This window comes from Myotis myotis, unplaced genomic scaffold (genome assembly GCF_014108235.1).
Source record: "Myotis myotis isolate mMyoMyo1 unplaced genomic scaffold, mMyoMyo1.p scaffold_m19_p_1, whole genome shotgun sequence".
NCBI lineage: Eukaryota > Metazoa > Chordata > Mammalia > Chiroptera > Vespertilionidae > Myotis > Myotis myotis.
Window position 1 is genome coordinate 24,727,044 of NW_023416313.1, and position 21,441 is coordinate 24,748,484.

The 21,441-nt window shown below is 42.4% G+C and overlaps 1 protein-coding gene and 1 pseudogene across 15 annotated transcripts in view; both read right to left on the bottom strand.

Moving 5' to 3' along the window:
* PDS5A (PDS5 cohesin associated factor A) overlaps positions 1-6,325 on the bottom strand; it is a 107,316-nt gene extending 100,991 nt beyond the window's left edge. For 8 of the 15 annotated variants that reach the window (XR_004971458.1, XR_004971460.1, XR_004971459.1 and 5 more), the window contains exon 1: positions 5,137-5,274. Coding sequence is in view for 12 of the 15 variants with exons in the window: in XM_036331676.1 (XP_036187569.1) it covers positions 5,137-5,274 (138 nt within the window). In the remaining 3 variants the exon portion in view is untranslated. Of the gene's footprint in view, positions 1-5,136; positions 5,315-5,976; positions 6,107-6,185 lie in introns of those variants that run through there. The other 7 variants (XM_036331666.1, XM_036331686.1, XM_036331718.1 and 4 more) reach the window with 3 other exon arrangements.
* A 7,727-nt stretch (positions 6,326-14,052) lies between these two features.
* On the bottom strand, positions 14,053-14,556 carry LOC118651187 (annotated as a pseudogene).
* Between the last annotated feature and the right edge of the window lie 6,885 nt (positions 14,557-21,441).

Sequence of the window (21,441 nt, forward strand, 5' to 3'; positions counted from 1 at the left end):
CCCCCTCTAAAAACCAAGGTTTATCAAGGGCCTCCCATCTCCAAAATAGCAAAAAAGGAAGGAACAAGAATGTGTGTGGCACATAGCTCTGTAGTAGCACATGATCAGAAACAGGCTGTGTATAACAAACTGTGGGTAGAATCACTTAATGGAACTTTGTACCACATTGTTTATAGGTATATTTTGAATGTTACAAAACTTATCAGACATGACCTCTGCATTAGTTTCAGAATGCTTAGCTATATAAAAGGGAGGCTATTTGTGAACTATAGATCTTCACACTTAATCTAACATTGGTAGCAAATGATTTGCTGTTCTTCCAACAGCCAACTAATTTTAGTATGGCTACTTCTGTCATTCCTATATAATAAAAGCCTAATATGCAGACTGTCCCCTTGACAGGGAGTTCGACCAGGGCGTGGGGCTGGGTGGCCAACTGCGGGAAGGGAGGCCCTATTCGGCAGCCGGCAGCCGCTAGGGACCCTACCCACGCACGAATTTTGTGCACTGAGCCTCTAGTTAATATGTAATTGGAACTTATCTAAGTAACAAAACTGTTAATGACAGTTTTCAGCTTTCTGTGTCTAGGGTTGGTGACAGCCTCTCAGACTCGGTTTTTTTCACATGGAAAATTAGAACAAAACCCAATAAACTCTAAGCTACCTTTTAGTTCTAAAATTTTAAGTATGTATGTTATCATCTCTGGTATACAGATAAAGTACTTAGCTGTAATTCAAAATATTTTCAAATTATCTTTCATTTTCAAAAATAAAAATATTTCTCTAATCCAGTATTAATACAAAGTATTCATTTGTTCATTCAACTAATACTTGTTGAGCACCTGATTATGTACCAAGCATTAAACATGGCACTGGGAGGATACAAAAATAAATATAGATATGGTACCTTGATTCACGAAGCTTACAGAAAAGTTGGGGAAACAAATCAAACATTTGCATAAGTGTAATATCATAACTATAAGTGATATGAAAAGGGTAAAAGAATATATAATGGAAAATCTAAAAGACTTCTCTTAAGAAGAACAAATACCCCTAGCTGGTCTTGCTCAGTGGATAGAGCATTGGCTCATGGACTGAAGGATCCAGGTTCGATTCCAGTCAAGGGCATGTACCTGCCCTGGTCAGGGTGTATACAGGAGGCAACCAATCAATATGTCTCTCTCACATCAATGTTTCTGTCTGTCTCTTCCTGTCCCTTCCACTCTCTCTATAAATCAATGGAAAAAATTCTTGGGTGAGGATTAACCAAAAAAAGGACAATAAATAAATGACAAATGAACTGAGGAGAATGGTACATATGGCCTACATAATGTGGAATGTGTCTAGGCAGAAATAAACATGGCATGTTCAAGGAACTGACAGAAGGCCAATGTGATTGGACAAAACAATCCTTTCTTAGAAATCCAAACTTCCAATACATGAAAGGATAGCTTAGCTTTTCAAAGGCATACTCTAGGAATTATTTTCAAGGAAGCTTCAAAGCATCACAATAGTTTCTCTCTAATGTTAAAAAAAATGCTGTCCTATATCTTCCTGCAAAAGACCAAAAGTAACTCTCATTGATTTCCTTTCTTTTCATTTTGGTGTGTTCAACTGCATAATAAAAAGTACAATTTCTTTTCTTTTTTTTTTGTAATCCTCACCCGAGGATATGTTTTTATTGGTTTTTAGAGAGGAAGGGAGAGAGAGAAACATGGATGTGAGAGAAACATCGATGGTTACCTCCCATATGCAATCTAGGTATGTGCTCTGACCGGGAATTAAACCCCAAACCTTCTGGTGTACAAGACAACGCTCTAACCAACAGAGCCACCCAGTCAGGGCATAAAAACCACAACTTCTTAGTTCTACTTAGATTTCTTAGACAAAGGCAGCTCTAAGAATAAAAATAAATATAATGCTATTGCCCTGGCTGTGCCACTAAACTGCCTTATGACTATTGATCTTAGTAAATGTTACTAGGCCACTTTGGGCCTTTTTGTCATCTGTAAAACAGGGGAGTTACAGAACTTCTTTTAAGATCCTTCTTACTCTAAAATTATGTTTTCACTATAAATATGCTTGTTCTATTCTTTAAACTAAAGAGTTTAGGCCAAATATCTCTGAATTCCATTGACATGATTTTACTTGTCTTTAAGCCCTCTTTGTATTTATTTAGCATTTGAACATTGTTGCTATGTAATAGTAATTACTGAATTTATAAAATTTGCTCATAACTAAAGGTCTAACAAACAAATTATCAAAAATACAGTTAAACATTGTTTAAAAATCCACACTTCAAATGAGACAGTAATACTTTAACAAAACAAGGATCCCTAAAAACTCAAAATAGTACTAAGTCAAAATACACTTAGAAAGGTGGGAGGAAAACAAAATATTCAGAATTATTTTTTTGTTTTGTTAATCTTCACTTGAGGATATTTTTACCATTGCTTTTTCAGAGAAAGGAAGAGAGAGAGAGAGAAACATCAATGTGAAAGAGACACATCGATTGATTGCCTCCCCATGGAAAGCAAACCCTCAGTCCATGTATGTGCCCTCAACTGGGAATCGACCCTGTGACCCTTTGGTGTGCAGGCTAACACTACACTGGGCCAGGGCAAGAATTCTTGAAAAAAGCAAAATTTTAGCATGGGACCCTCAAATTAGTTAATATATATGTCAATTTTAACTTCCAAAATAACTCATAATGAATATTCTAACCCAATGCTCATTCTAGACTTGTTTTATATCCATTTGTGGTTAACAGTACTTCTGATATTTAATCTATTTTCAAGTAGAAAGTGTATAGTTATAACTTTTAAACCAGATTATCCATCACCAGACTTCAAGTTTTAATATTCTTAATGAGTACAATAAAAAAGTCGATAAATATTTTACTTAAGTTTTATATTTCATAATTTTTTAGCATCTCAAAACACTCAATATAATCTTAAAAAACATCAATTAAAATGAAGTTGGAACTCAATAATGTGTGGTTTTGGTAACTAATAAGACCTTTGCTTTCATTTGTAGGAAAATGATCCATTACTTTTATGGTATGTAGTATTTTATTGGGGAAATAACTTTCAATCGCTAACTACTGCATTTTTTCATCAAAATAACTTGTTTTGCAAAAAGAAAGAAAGAAACATCAATTAAGACCTTCATATATGCCAAAACCGGTTTGGCTCAGTGGATAGAGCGTCGGCCTGCGGACTGAAAGGTCCCAGGTTCGATTCCGGTCAAGGGCATGTACCTGGGTTGCGGGCACATCCCCAGTAGGAGATGTGCAGGAGGCAGCTGATCGATGTTTCTCTCTCATCGATGTTTCTAACTCTCTATCTCTCGCCTTTCCTCTCTGTAAAAAATCAATAAAATATATTTAAAAAAAAACAACAAAAAAAAAAAAGACCTTCATATATAATCTTTAGTATCAATATTTACTTATAATTTTTATTTATTGACTTTTAGAGAGGAATAAAGGGGGGAGAAGAGGAGAGGGGAGGGGAGGGGAGGGGAGGGAGGGAGGGAGGGAGGGAGAGGTAGATTGACTTGTTATTCTATTTATTCATTCACTAGTTGATTCTTGCATGTGCCCTAACCGCGGATCATACCCATAATTTTGGCATCTCGGGACCATGTTCTAACCAACTGAGCTAACTGGCCAGGGCAAGAGTTATTTCAATGGAAGGTATTGTGTCCCATTTCTTCCAAAGAGGTAACAAATTACTAGATACTAAACATGAACTAAAAGAATACTTAAAGTATTCATTAAAACACTCACAGCACAGTAAACATTTACTAGGCACTATACTAAGCTCTAAGAGCAAAGGGGCAAGATCATTCCCTAAAAATACATTTCACCAAGTTGCTCAAGGCAGAAACACTATCAACAGTGTTTCTTCTCTCACCTCCCACCACGTCTGATTCTAACTCTGAATTGTCTCTTGGATCATTCCCTACTTCTTTATTCCCACTATCATAGCCTACTTCAAGATTTTAATACCTTTCACCTAGACTACTATTAACAGTTTCCTAGCTGGATTCCCTGCTTCAATCTAGCCTCAATTTTGACAACCAAAATGTTTTCAGTATTGGCAAATGTCCTCTTTTTTCATTTCAAAGATGCCCTGGTTGAGAACTACTGCATCAAGCCGATCCCTTAACAAGAATGGAACTTACTTTGTAAGGCTGTGGCCACAATCTAGCCATGCAACACAGCAAAAAACTGGCCAACATAAAGCTGAAACTTACACCCTGGACCTTAAGACCACCATGCTTTAAACCAGGGGTGGAGAACATCCAGCCCGAGAAGTCACTTGGTCTGGCCCTGCCACGGCACTGGCGGTGAGTTAATTAAATGTTTGAGCAAATATAGCAGGCTAATCTTTAAGTTGATAATTTTGTATGGCCCACGAATGATGTTATAAATATCCAAATGGCCCTCGGGAGGAAAAAAGGTCTCCCCCTCCCCTTGCTAAACTAAATAAAAATGACTCTTTATAAAAGAAGCCACAATACTTTTTCTTACAACCCCTTTGAACATATGGACCTAAAACATCACCTTACTTCAAGCCTGGATTTTGAAGTCAGTACCTTCTGTCAAAGTTTAACCATACTATATCCACACTTAAGTTTGTGGAAATTAGAAAATTGTGACAATTAAAAAAAAATACCTTTCTTACTTAAATCAAGTCTCTTCAGAAGTTGATGAAAACGGGACTTCTCAGACTAATTATTACCTACACTTAAGGTTGCAAGCTACTTTAAACAGTATTCTCATAAATATTTCTGGGGGGGGAGGGGCCTTTAAAAGTTGAATTCTTATGCTTAAAAAAAAAAAGCAAGATTAAAACACACACATAACACTCCTTTTAATTTCCCATAATGGCTATATCCCTGCCCCCCCCCCAACTTATTATTCAAAGATAAGCCAAAAAACAAACAAACAAAAACAGAGAAACGAAGATAAGCCAGGAGAGAACAATACCGTGGGGAGGGGGTGGAGACGGCGATGAGCTCTCAGAAACCCCCGTAGGTGAACCTCCGGCAGGCCTAGCCGCGTGGACGCCCCGCGAGGGCACCTCCCCCCTCGCTCCGGGGAAGGCGGACCCGCCGCCCCGACGACACTCACCTTCAGCCGCTTGATCATCTCGTCCGTGGTGATCTTGTCGGTGATCTCCTTGACCCCCGGGGGGTAGGCGATCTTCCCGTCGGCACTCCCCACGCCGCCGAGGGCAGCGGCGGGCTTGGGCTGCGCCGCGAAGTCCATCCTGGGGGACAACTTTTCTCTCGCAGTCCTCTACCGGCCTCTATCGGTCAGAAAACAAAAGTTCAGCGGCCAAGGGGCGACTTTGTAACCTCTTTTTTCATTTCAAAAACCTCTCATCTGCAAAGGGCCCTCTCGCCCGGGAGGCCGGGGACGCGGCGGCCGCCCCGCCAACCCGCTCCTTCCCCGGGGCTGGGAGTGTGGCGGCCGCCCCGCCGCCCCCACGCACGCGGGCGCCCCCGAGCCCCGAGCCCACGGGGCTCACCCCTGCGGCAGCCGCCGCCGCGGCCGCGGGAGCGCCGAGCAGCGCCAGGAGTTCCCCATTCCTTCCCTCACAATGAAACCCGTCCCCGAGCACCGAGGTCCCAAGTTTGGCGGCCTCGGGAGTCCGGCGAGGACCGCCGAGGCCCCGGCTCCACCGGAGAGGCACGCGGGGTCCCCCCCGCACGGCCGGCCGCCTTCGGGAAAGGAGACGCGAGGCCTATCGGGCTCAGCTTAGGCCGCAAAACTAGGGACCCGACCGGCATCGCACGCAGCGGCGGCTCCCGGGGACGATCGCCCTCGCCCGGCCGCGCTTCCGGACCCCCGGCGCCCCCGCCGCGCTGCCGCCCCTCCGCTGCTCCGCTCCCCACCCCCGCGGGAGGGGAAAACCAGCCGCCCTCCCCCCGACCCCCGCGCCGGGAAGAGGCTGACGCGGCCCCGCACTTCACATTTTGTTCCTGCAACTTGGGCTCAGGGACCCCAGCGGCTGCGGTCGCCCCCGGTGCCTGAGCGCCGGGTCCCGCGCCACCCAGGCCTCACCGGCACCTCCGGGCGGCCCCGCCGGGCCTCGGCCCCGCGCCCCCCCCCTCCGATCTCCCCTTCCGTCCCCTCCCTCCACCCGCCGAGGGCGGGAGCCGCGCCGCCGCCTTTACCTCCTCCTCCTCATGCGGGCGGAAGGTGCATCGAGCGCCCGGGCCTCTGTCAGGTGGTTGCGCCGCCGCCCCTCGTCGGGCTGCACACAAAGCGGCTCCGTGGGTCCCGCCGCCGCCGCCTCCCGCCCCGGAGCGGCGCTGGGGCTGGCGGTGCCGAGGAGGAGCCGCCGCCGCGGGGGGAGACGCGGGGCGAGTGTGCGCTGGGCGGGGAGACACTGCCGCTCTCCGTCCGGCCGGGGAAGAGCAGCCTCGGAGAAGGCTCCTCCGGGACCGTGTGCGCGTGTGTCCGCCCGGAACCCCCGCGGCGCGTCCGCCCGCCCGCCCCTCGCGCCGGCCGGGCCCGCCGACCCGGACCCGGACCCGGACCCGGACGCCCCTCGCAGCGGCGCGCGCCCGGCCGCCCGAGCCCCCGGAGCCGACGCCGCGCACACACGCCGGCCGGTCGCGCGAGCGGAGCGAGAGCACGCGAGAGCAGGGCGCGCGCTCGCTCCCGCCCCTTCCTCCGCCCGCCGAGCCCCCGCCTCCCTCGGGCCCGGGCGCCGCGCGTGGGGCGGACAGCGCCGCCAGCCGGTTGGCGCCAAGACCTGCCGCGCCGAGCGCCGCGGGGCGGACGCGGCCCAGAGGGCGAGCCGAGGAGCCTGGTGGCGGGAAGCGCCTGGTCCCCGCGGCCGGGCGAGGGCGTGCAGGACGCACAGGGCTGTAACTTGGGGCGCGGAAACGAGTGCGTGGCTTTTGGGGGTCGTCCTGAGGGCCGTGGACGGAACTGGTTGAAAACGGTTAATTGCTCGGTGAAAAGGAACTGCTTTTCTCCCCGAGGGACAGGAGGTCTGCAAACGGAGGAAAAGTTTTGCAACTTGGCACAACGTGGGCCGCTCATTCTTGTGCCTTCTGACAACCACCGGCGTTGAGCCCTCTCCTCTTTAGATTTTTAAAATTAATATTTTGAAAGCTGTAAAGTATAAAAAATATCAGAGTGGAGTAGTTCTCAAAAGAATGGTCCGAAACGTAGGTTCCTGGGCTCCACTCCCAAACCGTAGAACCCAGACATGAGCAGGTTTTCAAGTTAGCTAGATGGTTCTCGTGAATATGGAAAACTCATTTTTTAAAAAATGTGATAAATATGCCAAAGAATGACCTTTTCTTCCATCCAGAGGAAAACCCAATGCAAAGGCTTTGAGCAATTTAATGTACCAAGTTGAGCAAAGGAACCTGAGAAGCACATCATTTCAGAAGCCGGTCTTGAAAAAACCACAGTAAGATGAAATAGCTTTCAGCTCTTGAAACTGACAACGGCCATAGTTTAAAATGATATGCGATTATTTATTTAAATTATTCTTGATGGATATCCATTGGGCTTCCCCACATCCTTTACTACTTGGTCTTAAATGTTGAAGGTACTGCACTCACTGAATTGTTTTTCCGTTATTTCACAAGGGAGATTCCAGTGATCTTGCTACAGTTGCTGATTTGCTAGAATTCTGCCTAAAAGTCTGTGCTTTGTTCTTGGGCATCTAGATAGAGTAGCAAGCACAAGATTGTTTTTATCCAAACTATTAAATTTCCCAAAACCTACTCGTTTTACCCTGTCCCTTTCACTGTGTTGTTTTTTTTTTATGTAATTTAAATAACTAGAGTGATGTTTTTGTTGAGTGGCTGGTTAGCTCAGTTGGTTAACGAGCGGGGTGCTAATGAAGAGTGATGCTTTGTCCTAGCTGGTTTGGCTCAGTGGATAGATCATCCCCCTGCAGACTGAAGGGTGGTAAGTTCGATTCCGGTCAAGGGCATATGCCCGGGTTGCAGGCTCGATCCCCATAGGGGGCATGCAGGAAGCAGCTGATCAATGATTCTCTCTCATCATTGATGTTTCTCTCTCTCTCCCTCTCCCTTTTTCTCTGAAGTCAATAAAAATATATTTTTTAAAAAAAGACTGATGCCGCCGAACCGGTTTGGCTCAGTGGATAGAGAGCGTCAGCCTGCGGACTGAAGGGTCCCAGGTTCGAATCTGGTCAAGGGCATGTACCTTGGTTTCGGGCACATCCCCAGTAGGGGGTGTGCAGGAGGCAGCTGATCGATCTCTCTCATCGATGTTTCTAGCTCTCTGTCCCTCTCCCTTCTTCTCTGTGAAAAATCAATAAAAATATTTAAAAAAAAAAAGACTGATGCCTTTCATTTTCATTCTTGCAGTAAGTAATTTACCCATTAAATGGAGTTTGTATATGTACACAAATTTTATTATTATTGTTTAAAATATATTTTTATTAATTTTGGAGAGAGGAAGAGAGGAAGAGGGAGGGATTGAGAGATAGAAATATTGAGAGAGAACCACCCATCAGCTGCCTCCTGCACGCCCCCTACTGGGGATCCATCTGACAACCTGGGCATGTGCTCTGACCAGGAATCAAAGGGTAACCTGATTCATGGGCCCATGCTCAACCACTGAGTCACACCAGCCAGGAACACAAATTTCAATTTTATACAATGTATTGTTTTGTTAACATTGTTTGACTTTATGAACTCAAAAGATAGTAATCCCCAAGAATTACAACACATAAGTTTGTGTCATTCTAAAATTCAGGAATTTTGAAATTCCTGTTTTTACTTCTTAAACATTTGTTTTCACTTACAGTAAATGAGATAGAATAATTTGTGCAACAATTATTTTAAGGGGGCCTAGTATTCAAGGCATTGTTTTGGGCACTGAGAAAAAAATCAGCAGTGGGGAAGGGGACAAAAATCCTGGCTTGCTTTGATGGAGTTTAATTTGTTTGGGAAGAGATAATGTAAATAAATAAATAAATAAATAAATTGCTATGGAGGAAAATAGAGTGGGGGGGGGGGATGCAGATCACATATAGCCGTTTAAGCCTTTGGCTTGTACTGTGACTGAAATGGAGGAATTATTGGAGTGTTTCAAACAGAGAAGAGACATGATATGATTTAGGTTCTATGAGCTAGGCAACCTTGCACAAATTTCTTCATCTTTCTGTGCCTCATTTTCCTCATCTGTAAAACAGGGGTAATAGTTTTTATTTCAGAGGGCCATTATGAGGAATAAATAAGTTAACATTTGTAAAGTGCCTAGAAAGTTTAGACCTGAGTAACTAAGATCAAGTAACCACTAACTGAGAGGAGGGGGACTATGCTTGCAGCAGATTTAGTGTTAGGATATCTTTTAGACATCCAAGCTATTTAAAAGTTAGTTTAACGAACAGTTACTGAGCTCCTGCAAGGGGTAAGGCATTGTACTGAGTACTGGGGAAATATTTAAAAAACAAAGACAAAGTCCGTGCTCTTGACAGTGTTGGGATCTACTGGAGGAATGAGGCAAGGCTGTAATATATTCTACTAGAGGCCTGGTGCACGAATTCATGCACTGGTGGGGTCCCTCAGCCTGGCCAGCAATTGGAGCCAATCAGAGCCATCTTGCCCAGTCCCAGTTGGGACTAATTGGGGCCGGCCTGCTGGGGAGAGGGACTGTGGAAGGTGGGCTGTGGGAGTGCACTGACCACCAGGGAGCAGCTCCTGCTTTGAGTGTCTGGCCCCTGGTGGTCAGTGCACGTCATAGCGACTGGTTGACTGGTCCTTTGGTTGTAATGGTTGCTTAGGCTTTTATGTATAGATAATAGAGTTTTGAACTACATTTTCTGTGAGCCTAGAAAAGAAGTGCTATGGTAGCTTCCCAAAGGAAGGATCATCTGAGGCTGGGCCTTGAATGGTGAGTTATTTTGATGAGTAGTTGTTGTGGGAAGGGTAATAGCTAATAGAAATCACCACAAAGGTGAACAAAGGCCTGAAGGAAATTAAGTGCAATATTTTTGAGGGGGGGGGGGGGGGAGTTTGGTGTGGTTAGAACAATGATTGACTAAAAGAATGGCTTTGTGAGCCTTATTCTACTCCCACATAATTACTATCAGACCCCCGCCCATATTCACACATCCAAGCATACAATTTATGTACAGAATGACATCTAATGCAGTTTCAGAATAAATCCCTAAACCCATATTTCAATCATGTTGCTAACCACAAATTCTATCTATATAGAAATTCTAGATCCAAACTCTAGGGCAGTTCTGTCCAATAGAAATTTCTGGAACAGTGGGAATGTTCCATACCTGCATTGTCCAGTACAGTAGCCACTAGCCACATGTGACTCTGTAATACTTGAAAAGTGGCTACTGAAGTTTTAATTTAATTCAAGATTTAAAATCTAAACAGCCATATGTGGCTAGAGACTACTGCATTGAACAGTGCAGTTCTAGGGTATAGAGTTTGTAGGAGTGACTGAGAGAAGATGAAGGTAGAAGATAAATTGTGTTCATACTTAATGCTGTAGATACTGAGCACAGTGATAAGTTGAAAAGCTGAATTGGGGTACTAGGAGACTAAAGTGATTTACAGTGAAAGTGTACTAAGGTACAAATATAACCAAACAGGTAAAATTGCAAAAGTATTTAAGATATTTAAAGCAATTTTTAAAAATGTGTTTATTCTATTTTTCTGAAATTACTTACTTGATTTTCAGTTTGAAATGTAACTTGCTAAATTTATCCTGAGTAATTTTACAAACTATAAATATGAATCATCCATGTACCTCTGGTCACAGAGAAATTTTAACAATATGTCATATTCACTGGGAAACTAAAAAAAATTATACTTTAATTTTAATGTTGTTCCAGATATCACTGACATCTTGGCTTACATTTGTTGAAAGTTAAATATATTTAGGCATATGATAATAACATATCTATCTGTATTGAATGACTTGACATGACTGCTAAAGAAAAAAAAAGAAAGAAGTCTGAATCATTTTGGTCTAGCATGACCAAGATGTTAATGATTAACTTGTTTGTCATAGTAATTTAAAGATTTTATTTGAATTCTGTCTAATATCCTGGTCTCCATGTATATCTCTTCAATTTATTTATTTTTTAATTACTTTTTAAAAATTGATTATTAGAGAGAGTAAGGGAGGGAGAGAGAGAGAAACATACATGTGAGTGAGAGAAACATCAATACATGTGCCCCAACTCAGATTGAACCCAAAACCTGGGTGCCTGCTTGGGAATTGAACCTACCATCTTTTGGTGCATGGAATGATGCTCCCACCAACTGAGCCATCTTTCTTCAATTTAAAGTGTGAAGTCTGAAATGCTTTATAAGTTATATTAACTTTCTTAGAGTTATTCAATCAAAATTAAGTATTATTTAACAAGCAAGGGCAGCAAACTAAAACTAAATATTTTCAAATATGAAAGAAACTACCAGTACAAGCAACATGGGTAAGTCTTAGTGACATAATATGATAACCTGCTCATAAAATCCAAAAACAAGGCTCAGGGTTGTGGTTAACCCTGAAGTACAAGGGGGAATAGGAAACAGGGGGCAAGATGAGAAACTGAATACATGGGTAGATATAATCCTTTTTTTAGTATTGATTTTAGAGAGAGGAAGGGAGAGAGAGAGAGAGATAGAGAGAGAGAGATGGAAAGATCGATTTGTTGTTCCACTTATTTATGCATCCATTAGTTGATTCTTGTATGTGCCCTGACCGAGGGTTGACCCTGCAACCTTGGTGTATCAGGATGATGCTCTAACCAGCTAAACTACCCTGCCAGGGCCATGGGTAGATATTTATATTTTTTAAAAATATATTTTTATTGATTTCAGAGAGGAAGGAAGAAGAAGAGATAGAAACATCAATGATGAGAGAGAATCATTGATCCGCTGCCTCCTGCATGCCCTCTACTGGGGATTGAGTCCTCACTGGGATTCAAACCATGATCTCCTGGTTCAAAGGTCGATGCTCAACCACTGAGCCATGCCAACTGAGCTGATATATTCTTATTAAAGCTTTATTTTGGGGCAGAGTAATGACTTCTCATATGTTCATTATAACCTAAGAATTATGATTAATCCAATTAAGGGCACCTGAGGTCTAGAAGAGAAAAAACAATAATAAGACAAACTCAAAAATTTTCCAAAAAATTAGACTTTAATATTTTTGAATATCCCCCAAAGTCTGACTTTTTTTTCTAATTGTGTTAGCAAAGTTAGAAATTATTTGGAGTTATATTTTATATGGATGCCACTTTGCATCCCTTTCTCAAGTTGCCAGTGTTAGGACAATTTTCAGGGTAATTAAACTTTGAATAATCACATTATAGCATATTTTTATTATAAAGCTTGGGATGTCAAACTATTGTTTTATATGATTAAACTAATTAAGAAAGTAAAACTTATGACAAATATCACATTAAATGCAAAAGAGATTCATTTATCAAAATGTATTAGAGAGGATAATCATTGTCTCCCCTCTGCAAACTCTTTATAAAAATTTTTATTTACTGGCCCTACCTGGTTTGACTTAGTAGATAGTGCATCGGCCTGTGGACTGAAGGATTCTGAGTCAGATTCCAGTCAAGGGCACATACCTTGGTTATAGGCTGGATCCCGGGCCCCGGTCCTGACCCATGCAGGAGGCAACAAACACATGGATGTTTCTCTCTCTGTCTCCCCTTCCACTCTTTCTAAAAAGCAATGGAAAAATCTCCTCTGGTGAGGATTAACAACAGCAAAATTATTTACTGATATGAGAGAGAAAGACTGATTTGTTGTTCCACATATTTATTTTTTCATTGGTTGTACCTGGCCGGGGCCTGCAAACTCTTTTAAGAGAGTTGTTCTTAGTCCAGCCCTGTACTGTATATTCTCTCTCTCTCTCTCTCTCTCTCTCTCTCTCTCTCTCTCTCTCTCTCTCTCTCTCTCTCTCTCTCGCACACACACACACACACACACACACACACACAGCTGACTGAGCCTGCAGTGATACCTGAACCAGGAAAATGCCATTCACAGGCTGAGCTGAGCCAAACAAAATATCATGAGAGAGGCTGTCTGGGAACTAAGACTCAGCAACAGATGGAACTTTTCGCTGAATTTTAACAGTGCAAAATGGTAAAGGCCTTTAACTCTCTGCATATGTATATGCTATGGAAACTTGAGTTGCCCTAATTTTTGTCTTGAATGTTCAGTTTTCCTTGGACTCCACATAATTATTTCCTTACACTAAAAGTCCTTTTTACTTGAGCTAATCTGAGCAAATTTCTGATGTTTAACCCCCAAATGACCTGATTTAGAGTTTAACAATTGGACTTTAAGAAATCTCACCCATGACCCATGAACCCAGCTTTAGTGGGATGAATGGTGCCCTCCAAATTCATGTCCACCTGGAGCCTCCAGATGTGACCTTATTTGGGTCTTTGCAGATGTAATTAGTTAAAATGGAGTCATACTGAGGGTGGGCCCTAAATCAATGACTGGTGTCCTTATAAGAAGACCTGCAGGGAAGAAGGCCAGGTAAAAACAGAGTCAGAGCTTGCAGTGATGGAGCTGCAAGCCAAAGAACAGCAAGGACTACCAGCAAGCACCAGAAGCAAGGAAGGGATCTTTCCTTTAGCCTTCAGAGGGAAGAGGGCCCTACTGACACCTTGATTTCGGACTTTGGGCCTCCAGAACAGTAAGAGAATGAATTTCTGTTCTTTTAAGCCACTGTGTTTGTGGTACTTTGTTACAACACCTCTGGGAAACAAATACACCAGCCATACTTGCCATTTGTCTTAAAATGGGTTGGTTAGTAGCAATAAGAAAGCAAAACATTTTGCCTTCTGAGAGACAAATTTCATCATTCTCATTTTTGAAGCTAAAGTTTTGCTTTTATTTATTTATTTTTTTTTACAGAAACACAAACTGGTTTATTATCTAGACAGCTGATATTAAATATAATGGAACTATTCTGCCAAAGTATAGTTTATTAATTTGATCCATCATCTTTTGATGCTTAAAAAAACATTCACTGGAATAAAATTCAACAATCAAATGTTAGTTTGTGTCTTTTATTAACCTAAATACAATTACTTGTCTTCTGGTTTGTTGAAGCAATAGGTCAGACAACACTTGCCACAATAATGTCTGTCAAAGTGGCTGGCCAGAAAAACTCCAGCACCACATTCATCTGAGGGGCACTCCCGAAGAAGGCGACTGATTTTGCCTTTCTCATTCACTTTGTGGTATTTCAGGACAGCCAGCTTAACCTTTCTCTTATGCTTATTCTTCTTGGGAATGCTGTAAGACTTCTTCTTCCTTTTCTTAGCACCACCACGAAGTCTCAACACAAGGTGAAGAGTGGATTCCGTTTGAATGTTGTAGTCAAAGGACGTCCAACTTCCAATTGCTTACCAGCAAAGATCAGTCTTTGCTGATCAGGAGGAATTCCTTCCTTATCCTGGATCTTGGCCTTTACATTTTCTATCCTATCCGAAGGTTCAACCTCAAGAGTGGTCTTCCCTGTGAGGGTTTTCCCGAAAATCTACATCTCCACCGCAGATGCGGATCAGAAAGGAAAAACCTACATTTTTGCCTTTGAGAGAGACCTACAGAACATGTATAAAGCTGTGACCAACAACTTATTTCTACGTTTTCCTCAATTGTGTTAAGTTTGTGAATCTCAATTTATCTCTAGAATCTGCATTTTCATTTTTTCCACTTACTCATATTCTTATGAAAGAAGAACAATATGCAATTCTAAGTGTGGATTAAGGGGATAAGGAGCCTTTTTCTTAGCTATAGTATTCAAATGCTGTTTTGAACAGTGCCAGCTTTTCTTTATTGCCAGCCCCTCTGGGCGTCCCATCCCCAATTCATCTTCCAGTACTAACAGGGCCTCTTGTCCTAGAAGCCTGCCCACATTTTTGAGGTATCCCCAGTGACTACCTACCTGGCCTTGGTGTTGGCTGCACCTTCTGATAGAACCACATGGGTTCCACCTCAGCTGGCCAGCCTGGTTACTTAGATCATTGGGTACAAATGGCCCTTCCAAGGAGCAGGTGTTAATGACTTCCGCTTTCAGGAGCCCTTGGTGTTCCCCGTTACCCAGGACCCTTAGGTCTACCTCTTTCTACTTATTCTCCTTGCCCTGGAAGCTACTTTCCAGAAGCCCAGTTTTTTGGAGCTGAACTGCACAGACTACAGCTGCTACTATAATTAGTCAAGGAAGAGCAAAAGCAGGCTCTCAGGCACAGACTTTTTCTCTCAAGCCAAACCAGCTTAAAAGGAAAAACGGTCTACAGAATGAAATGGGTTTCCATTTTCTCGTGTCTGCCTGCCTTCCCCTACATCCTAGCGTTACTCCTGTTTCTAGCATAACAGAAGGGAAGGTGAGTGCCTGGCAGTACTTCCCTCCTCATTCCACATACCCCTGTGTGAATGCCTCAGCTCATATGTTGGAGCGACATGTCTCCTGAGACTCGCTCAGCTTGGTGTCCATCCTCTTGGGTATTCCTCTGTAGATTTGTCTTGTGGGCTCAGATTCTGGATTCGCAATTGAAGGCAGGAAGCCAGATTCTCCAGGTCCCTATAGGCCCTACAGGGACCTGTAGGGTAAACAGGCTGGCTGGGGACCTCAGGAATGTGTGCGACTGCCTGCCTCCCTGGCAGGCTGGGGAAGGGTGCAAGGCCCACACTGAACCACAGGAAAATGCTCATAACCAGTAGCAACATCTTCCTAGAAGTGAGTGTGAGACTGAGAGATTACTCAGAGTGGGTTTCTTCCGTAGCCGTTTTAGGATTCTAGACCCATGTTGTCCAGTATTTTTTCTGTTTCTTAACTTTTAGATTCTTTTGTTAAACCAACAAGCTGAGATTTTGACCCTGTGGGGATTCATGTCATAGGCACTAGCTGCTCTTTGACCAAGGCCTTCATAAATGATTCAGTAATCCTTTTGTCTATCCTCCAGCCCCAGATTAAGACCATAGCAAGAGAAGAATTTGAGGTCAGCACCAACCAAGTCCGAATTAAAGCTGTTATATTTCCTCTGGAGGCATTTTGCCTCAGGCCTGGGCTATTTGCAGCATTAAATTTTGGGCTCAGAACACCACAGGAGAAAGGTTTGTGCAGTGTGTAGTTTGGGCCTATCTCGTTATTTCTGGGCCAGCCTGACTGCTGATATTCACATTAGCACATACCTGAACCCCTCTGCTGAATGCTAGAGCCCTGCTCGCCTGTGTAGATCAGATTTTCAGCCCCTCGGTTTTAGGACAGAACATCTTGCCATGCCCTGGGGGTAGTGAAGGAAGTCAAACCTCAGACCCTGAGACTGGGAACCTCTGGCTCAGAGGGATGGCCTTAAAGAGTCCACCTCTATGAGAACCCTCAAGCCCTGTAGTTGGGGATTGACTCTTTACTTGTGTGGGAACTGCCTTTGAATGAGCCACTACAGAAGCGAAGGTGGTGTGAGGTCCCAGCCACCCAAGACAAACCAGATGTCCCTCAACAGTAACTTCGGTTCCCAGTACAGATCCTGCAAAGGTGAATCGAACCCTTTTTCTCACTGGTTTTCCTTTCCAAATTCATTTGCTTTCCATTTTCCAAGAACTGTAAACTCTGGCTATTTTCTATGTTCTCGGGGCTCCTGGGTAGACAACAAAGCTTGATTTCAGAGCAGACATAGGCCAAAAAACCACGACATTGAGTGTGCTAAGTCCAGACAAATATTTATATACACATCCAAATTTGAAGAGAAAATGTATTTCTTTCGGTTTCAAACGCTGTAATATAAATAAAGCAAAAATAAAAACCTGTTGTAAAGTTAAAAGAAAAGAACAATATGCAAATTGGAGAAACTGAAGAAATGGAACTGTTGGTTGGCACACAGCTCCACCAAGCTTTGGCTCAAAGTATTTACTTGTCCGCTGATAGATAAAAGTCCCAAACTGGAATTTTAGAAGCACTTTAGGAATGAGACTATGTCATGTTCTAAATGAGGCTGTGCAAAATTCAATGCACTAAAGGCAGAGTCAGCTGATTTAATAATCAAGTAATTATTTTATGTTCATTTTATTAACTAAGAATTTGTTATAAGTGCAATAGTTTCTATCTCTAGAACCATCAAGTAGCTAATGACTATGTCAGATTTTAAGAACCAGTAGCTGAACTTTGAATTTCTGGTTTAACTAGAAATGTAACCACATCAGAACTGGTAGCCAGCACTATCTGACTTGTCCAAGGAATGTGCTGAATTTGCGTAACTTTTGTCTTCTGAATTTTTCCAAGTAATTCCAGAAACTAAATAGTTCTTGGATGTGGAGTACCTAGATAAATACTATTTTAGAAAAACTGTTCAGAGTTCAAATGTTCATAGACTTACTCAGAGACTAAAGAAAATTAAGCAGCGAATCTGCAGGAAATTTAATAACAACAGTTTCAGCTTCTAATCATAACAGATTTGTCATGATTTTCAGGGAATACGAAGTTTCCTGTTAATTGAATTTTTGACAAATTGAAACTTACCCAGAAAACTCTCTTCTTTCCACTCTATTGAAAATATTTCTAGTCTACATCAGTTCTCTTTTCAGTCTTTCTAAAGCACAGGTTAGTGAACATAATAGGAAATGTTGGGTGTTTGAACATACCCCAGTGCCTCAGGACTTGTCAATCTGAAAGCCACTTTAAATTTGCAAAACTGTTGTAGAATCAGAGATTGATTGAGCCTAACAGCTGCTGTGACTAGAACTTTCCATAGAAGTTAGTTTTGTCTCCAACTGTATTGGGTTTTTAAAAAATAGAATGGGGAAAGGCCAGTTAAGAACCTCTGTAAAATTGGTTTTTTCTTTTTAACAAAAATACAAGAGAACAAATCCACTTGTATTTACTTTTCAGTAAGTTTAAATCCTTTAGGGGTATAGTAGTACAAGGATTCTGCGACTAATGACCTTAGCAGGAAGGTTGCTTCGGAATTTGGCACGGACCATGCCACTGTTTCCATGAACACACATTACCTTTCCCCGGATAACTCTGGTTTTGTTCGGTTTGCCACTGGGAGTCACTGTGTTATTCTTTGCTTTGTACACATAAGTACATCTTTTGCCTAGATAGAAAGGAAGAGCAATGTACTTTCTCTGGTTCTGGTTATAGCCAGCAAAAGTGGCCTCGGACCACAGCCTTCCAGACACATCTATTGTTACAGAAGTCCTGTTCCCTGCAGGCCTCCACAGTCTCTAAAATGGTGGAAATAGTCAAACTGGGTTTTATTGTTTGTTTTTTTTTTTAAATACATTTTATTGATTTTTTACAGAGAGGAAGGGAGAGGGATAGAGAGTTAGAAACATCGATGAGAGAGAAACATCGATCAGCTGGCTCTTGCACACTCCCCACTGGGGATGTGCCTGCAACCAAGGTACATGCCCTTGACCGGAATCAAACCTGGGACCCTTGAGTCCCCAGGCCGATGCTCTATCCACTAAGCCAAACCAGTTAGGGCTCAAACTGGTACATCGATTCATTTAGCACTTACTATTTGGCAGGTTCTATACTAAATGTTGAAGATGAAGACACAGACAAGATATTGTCCCTGTATTCAACAGGCAATTTGAAGTTTTTTGTGTTATTGCTATGTTATTACTATATTTCCAAGTATCTGTGCTCTTAATTTACTAATTTGAAGCAGAAGTAGGGATGGAAGACAAGGGAATTGGGGTGATAGTGGGGAATGAAAAATTTTCTTAGACATAAGCAAGAAGAAAATGTCAACCATTGATCTCTTGTTAACAGGATTATGGGACAGGGATTTCTTTGTACTTTCATGTGCTTTCCAAACTTTCTGAAAAGTTCATCCAGATAAAATAATTCCAAAATATTTAAAATTGGAAAATAAATTTATTTTAAAAAACGTGCCCAGCGGCGTGGCTCAATGGCTGAGCATCGACCTATGAACCAGGAGGTCACGTTCAATTCTCTGTCAGGGCACTTGCCTGGGTGGCAGGCTCACTCCCTACTAAGACTTGTGTTATCTATCGCTCCCTCTCCCTTCCTCTCTGTAATCAATAAAAATATATTAAAAAACAACAACCACCACAACTACTACAAAAAACATTACAGACAAAATCTACAACTAATGAGATAAAGTACCTAACGTGTTTAGCACAACGGCTGGCACATAGTATGTGCTTAATGACATTGACTACTTTTTCTAATATTATTTTAATTATTGCTGTAAGTTGGTTCTCTTTGGTTGCAAGGAACATAGCACCTATTGCAGGAAACAGAAAAGGCATTTGACAGGGTGACTGAATGCAGAGGAAGAAACAGAGACTTTTAGAATGAGGAGTGGGGGAGGTAGAAGAGGGTAAAGGGGCATAAATGGTGATGGAAGGAAACTTGATTTGGGGTGGCGAACACACAATACAATATACAGATGACGTATTGTAGAATTGTATACCTGAAACCTATATCATTTTTAGGTTTATATAGGCAGTGAACATCACCCCAATAAATTTAATTAAAAAAAAAGAATATTGACACAGGAGGGAGGTCAGTCTTCGCAATGTAAAAACTCTGATTGCATATACTCCACTGATAGGATTTCACACACCCAGATCTCATCTGAAGTGGAATAGAGCCGAATGTGCCAGAGGCATAGAAGAGATAGGATCCTGGAGAAAAGTATGCAGGTGTCAAGGAAGGAGAAGAAAAGCAAGGGAAGGACTAAAGGGGAAGATGTTTTTTCTGAGCTGGCTGAGAGAGGGAGGGAGGGGGATAACCAGGCAGAGCAGCAAAGTGAATCTAGATGGCAGGACCCCTGCCCTATGGGGGTTGATGAGGTTGATATGAAGAGTAGAGGAACCCTTTCCAAACTTTTATTCCTTGTCATTCTGAGTTGAGAGATCTGACATTAACTTGAACCACACTTGAAACAAGGCACTATGGTGTTCATTCTGCTAGAATATAAGTTCTGTGGCCCTAGCCAGTTCGGCTCAGTGGATAGAGCGTTGGCCTGCAGACCGAAGGGTCCCGGGCTTGATTCTGGTCAAGGGCATATGGGTAAAGGGCACATGTCAGGGTTGCAGGCTCAATCCCCAGCGTGGGGCGTGCAGGAGGCAGCCTATCAATGATTCTCTCTCATCATTGACTTTCTGTGTCTTTTTCCTCTCTGAAAACAATAAAAAAAAATATTTTTTTTTTAAAAAAAGAATATAAGCTCTGTGTAAGCAGGGATCTTCGTTTATTTTGTTCACTGATGTATCCCACATGCTTGGAAAAATGCCCGGCGACTATAGGAACTCAATAAATATTTGTTCAATTGAATAAAAAGATTCTGGACTCTGTGTATATGCTTGACTGGTTAACAGTGGTGGTTATTTAATATTGGACTGTACCACTCCTGCCTTCCCTATTCAAGGCATAGTGCTGGTGCTTCATTAGAAATGAACCAAATCATTTGTCAAGTGATGTGCATAAAAAGAGGAGATACTTTAAGGGCCACAATTAATAGTATTAGATGTTAATGGCTATTATCCTGAATTCCATTCCAGATATAGATGGAATTAAGGTCAACAATGGAGTAGAATTAGATTTTTAAAAGTATTATTAAAGCCTGGCTGGTGTTGCTCAATGGTTGAGTGTCGAACCATGAACCAGAAGGTCATGGTTCAATTCCCGGGTTTCGGGCTTGATCATCAGTGTGGCATGCAGGAGGAGGCAGCCAATCAATGATTCTCTCTCATCATTGATGCTTCTCTCTCTCTTTCCCTCTCCCTTCCTCTCTGAAATCAATAAAAACATATTTTTTAAATTATTATTAAAAGTTTTTAAAATATAGAATATGCTGCTCTCTTCTTTTTTCCTTTTCCCAGTATTTATCTAATTGTGTCAACTTGAAAATGGATTGGCTCAGGAGAATGTTACACACCAACTTAAAAAATATTTTTTTAAATATATTTTATTGGCTTTTTTACAGACAGGAAGGGAGAGGGATAGAGAGTTAGAAACATCGATCAGCTGCCTCCTGCACACCCCCTACTGTGTCACAACCAAGGTACATGCCCTTGACCAGAATCGAACCTGGGACCCTTGAGTCCACAGGCCGACGCTCTATCCACTGAGCCAAACCGGTTAGGGCCAACTGATCTGCTTTAAGGTTTGAAGATATCACTCGGACTTTTGAAATTCTAAGAAATTGTGGAGTTTTAGAAAGTTTTCCAACAAAATTCTTTATTCTTTGGTCCAATGACTTACAAGGTTATTTCAATGAAATAGTTATTTTAGTATTTATTCATAATGTAGCCCTCAACTCACAAAAGGATGAGACATGGTCCGCTGAAGGCATAGCTAGAAAATCACCTCTTATTGTGGACACCAAGGGCTTTGCTACTGAGTTGAATGTGCCAATCTGTCTCTGAGGATAAATTTTCTCACCAGAACTCC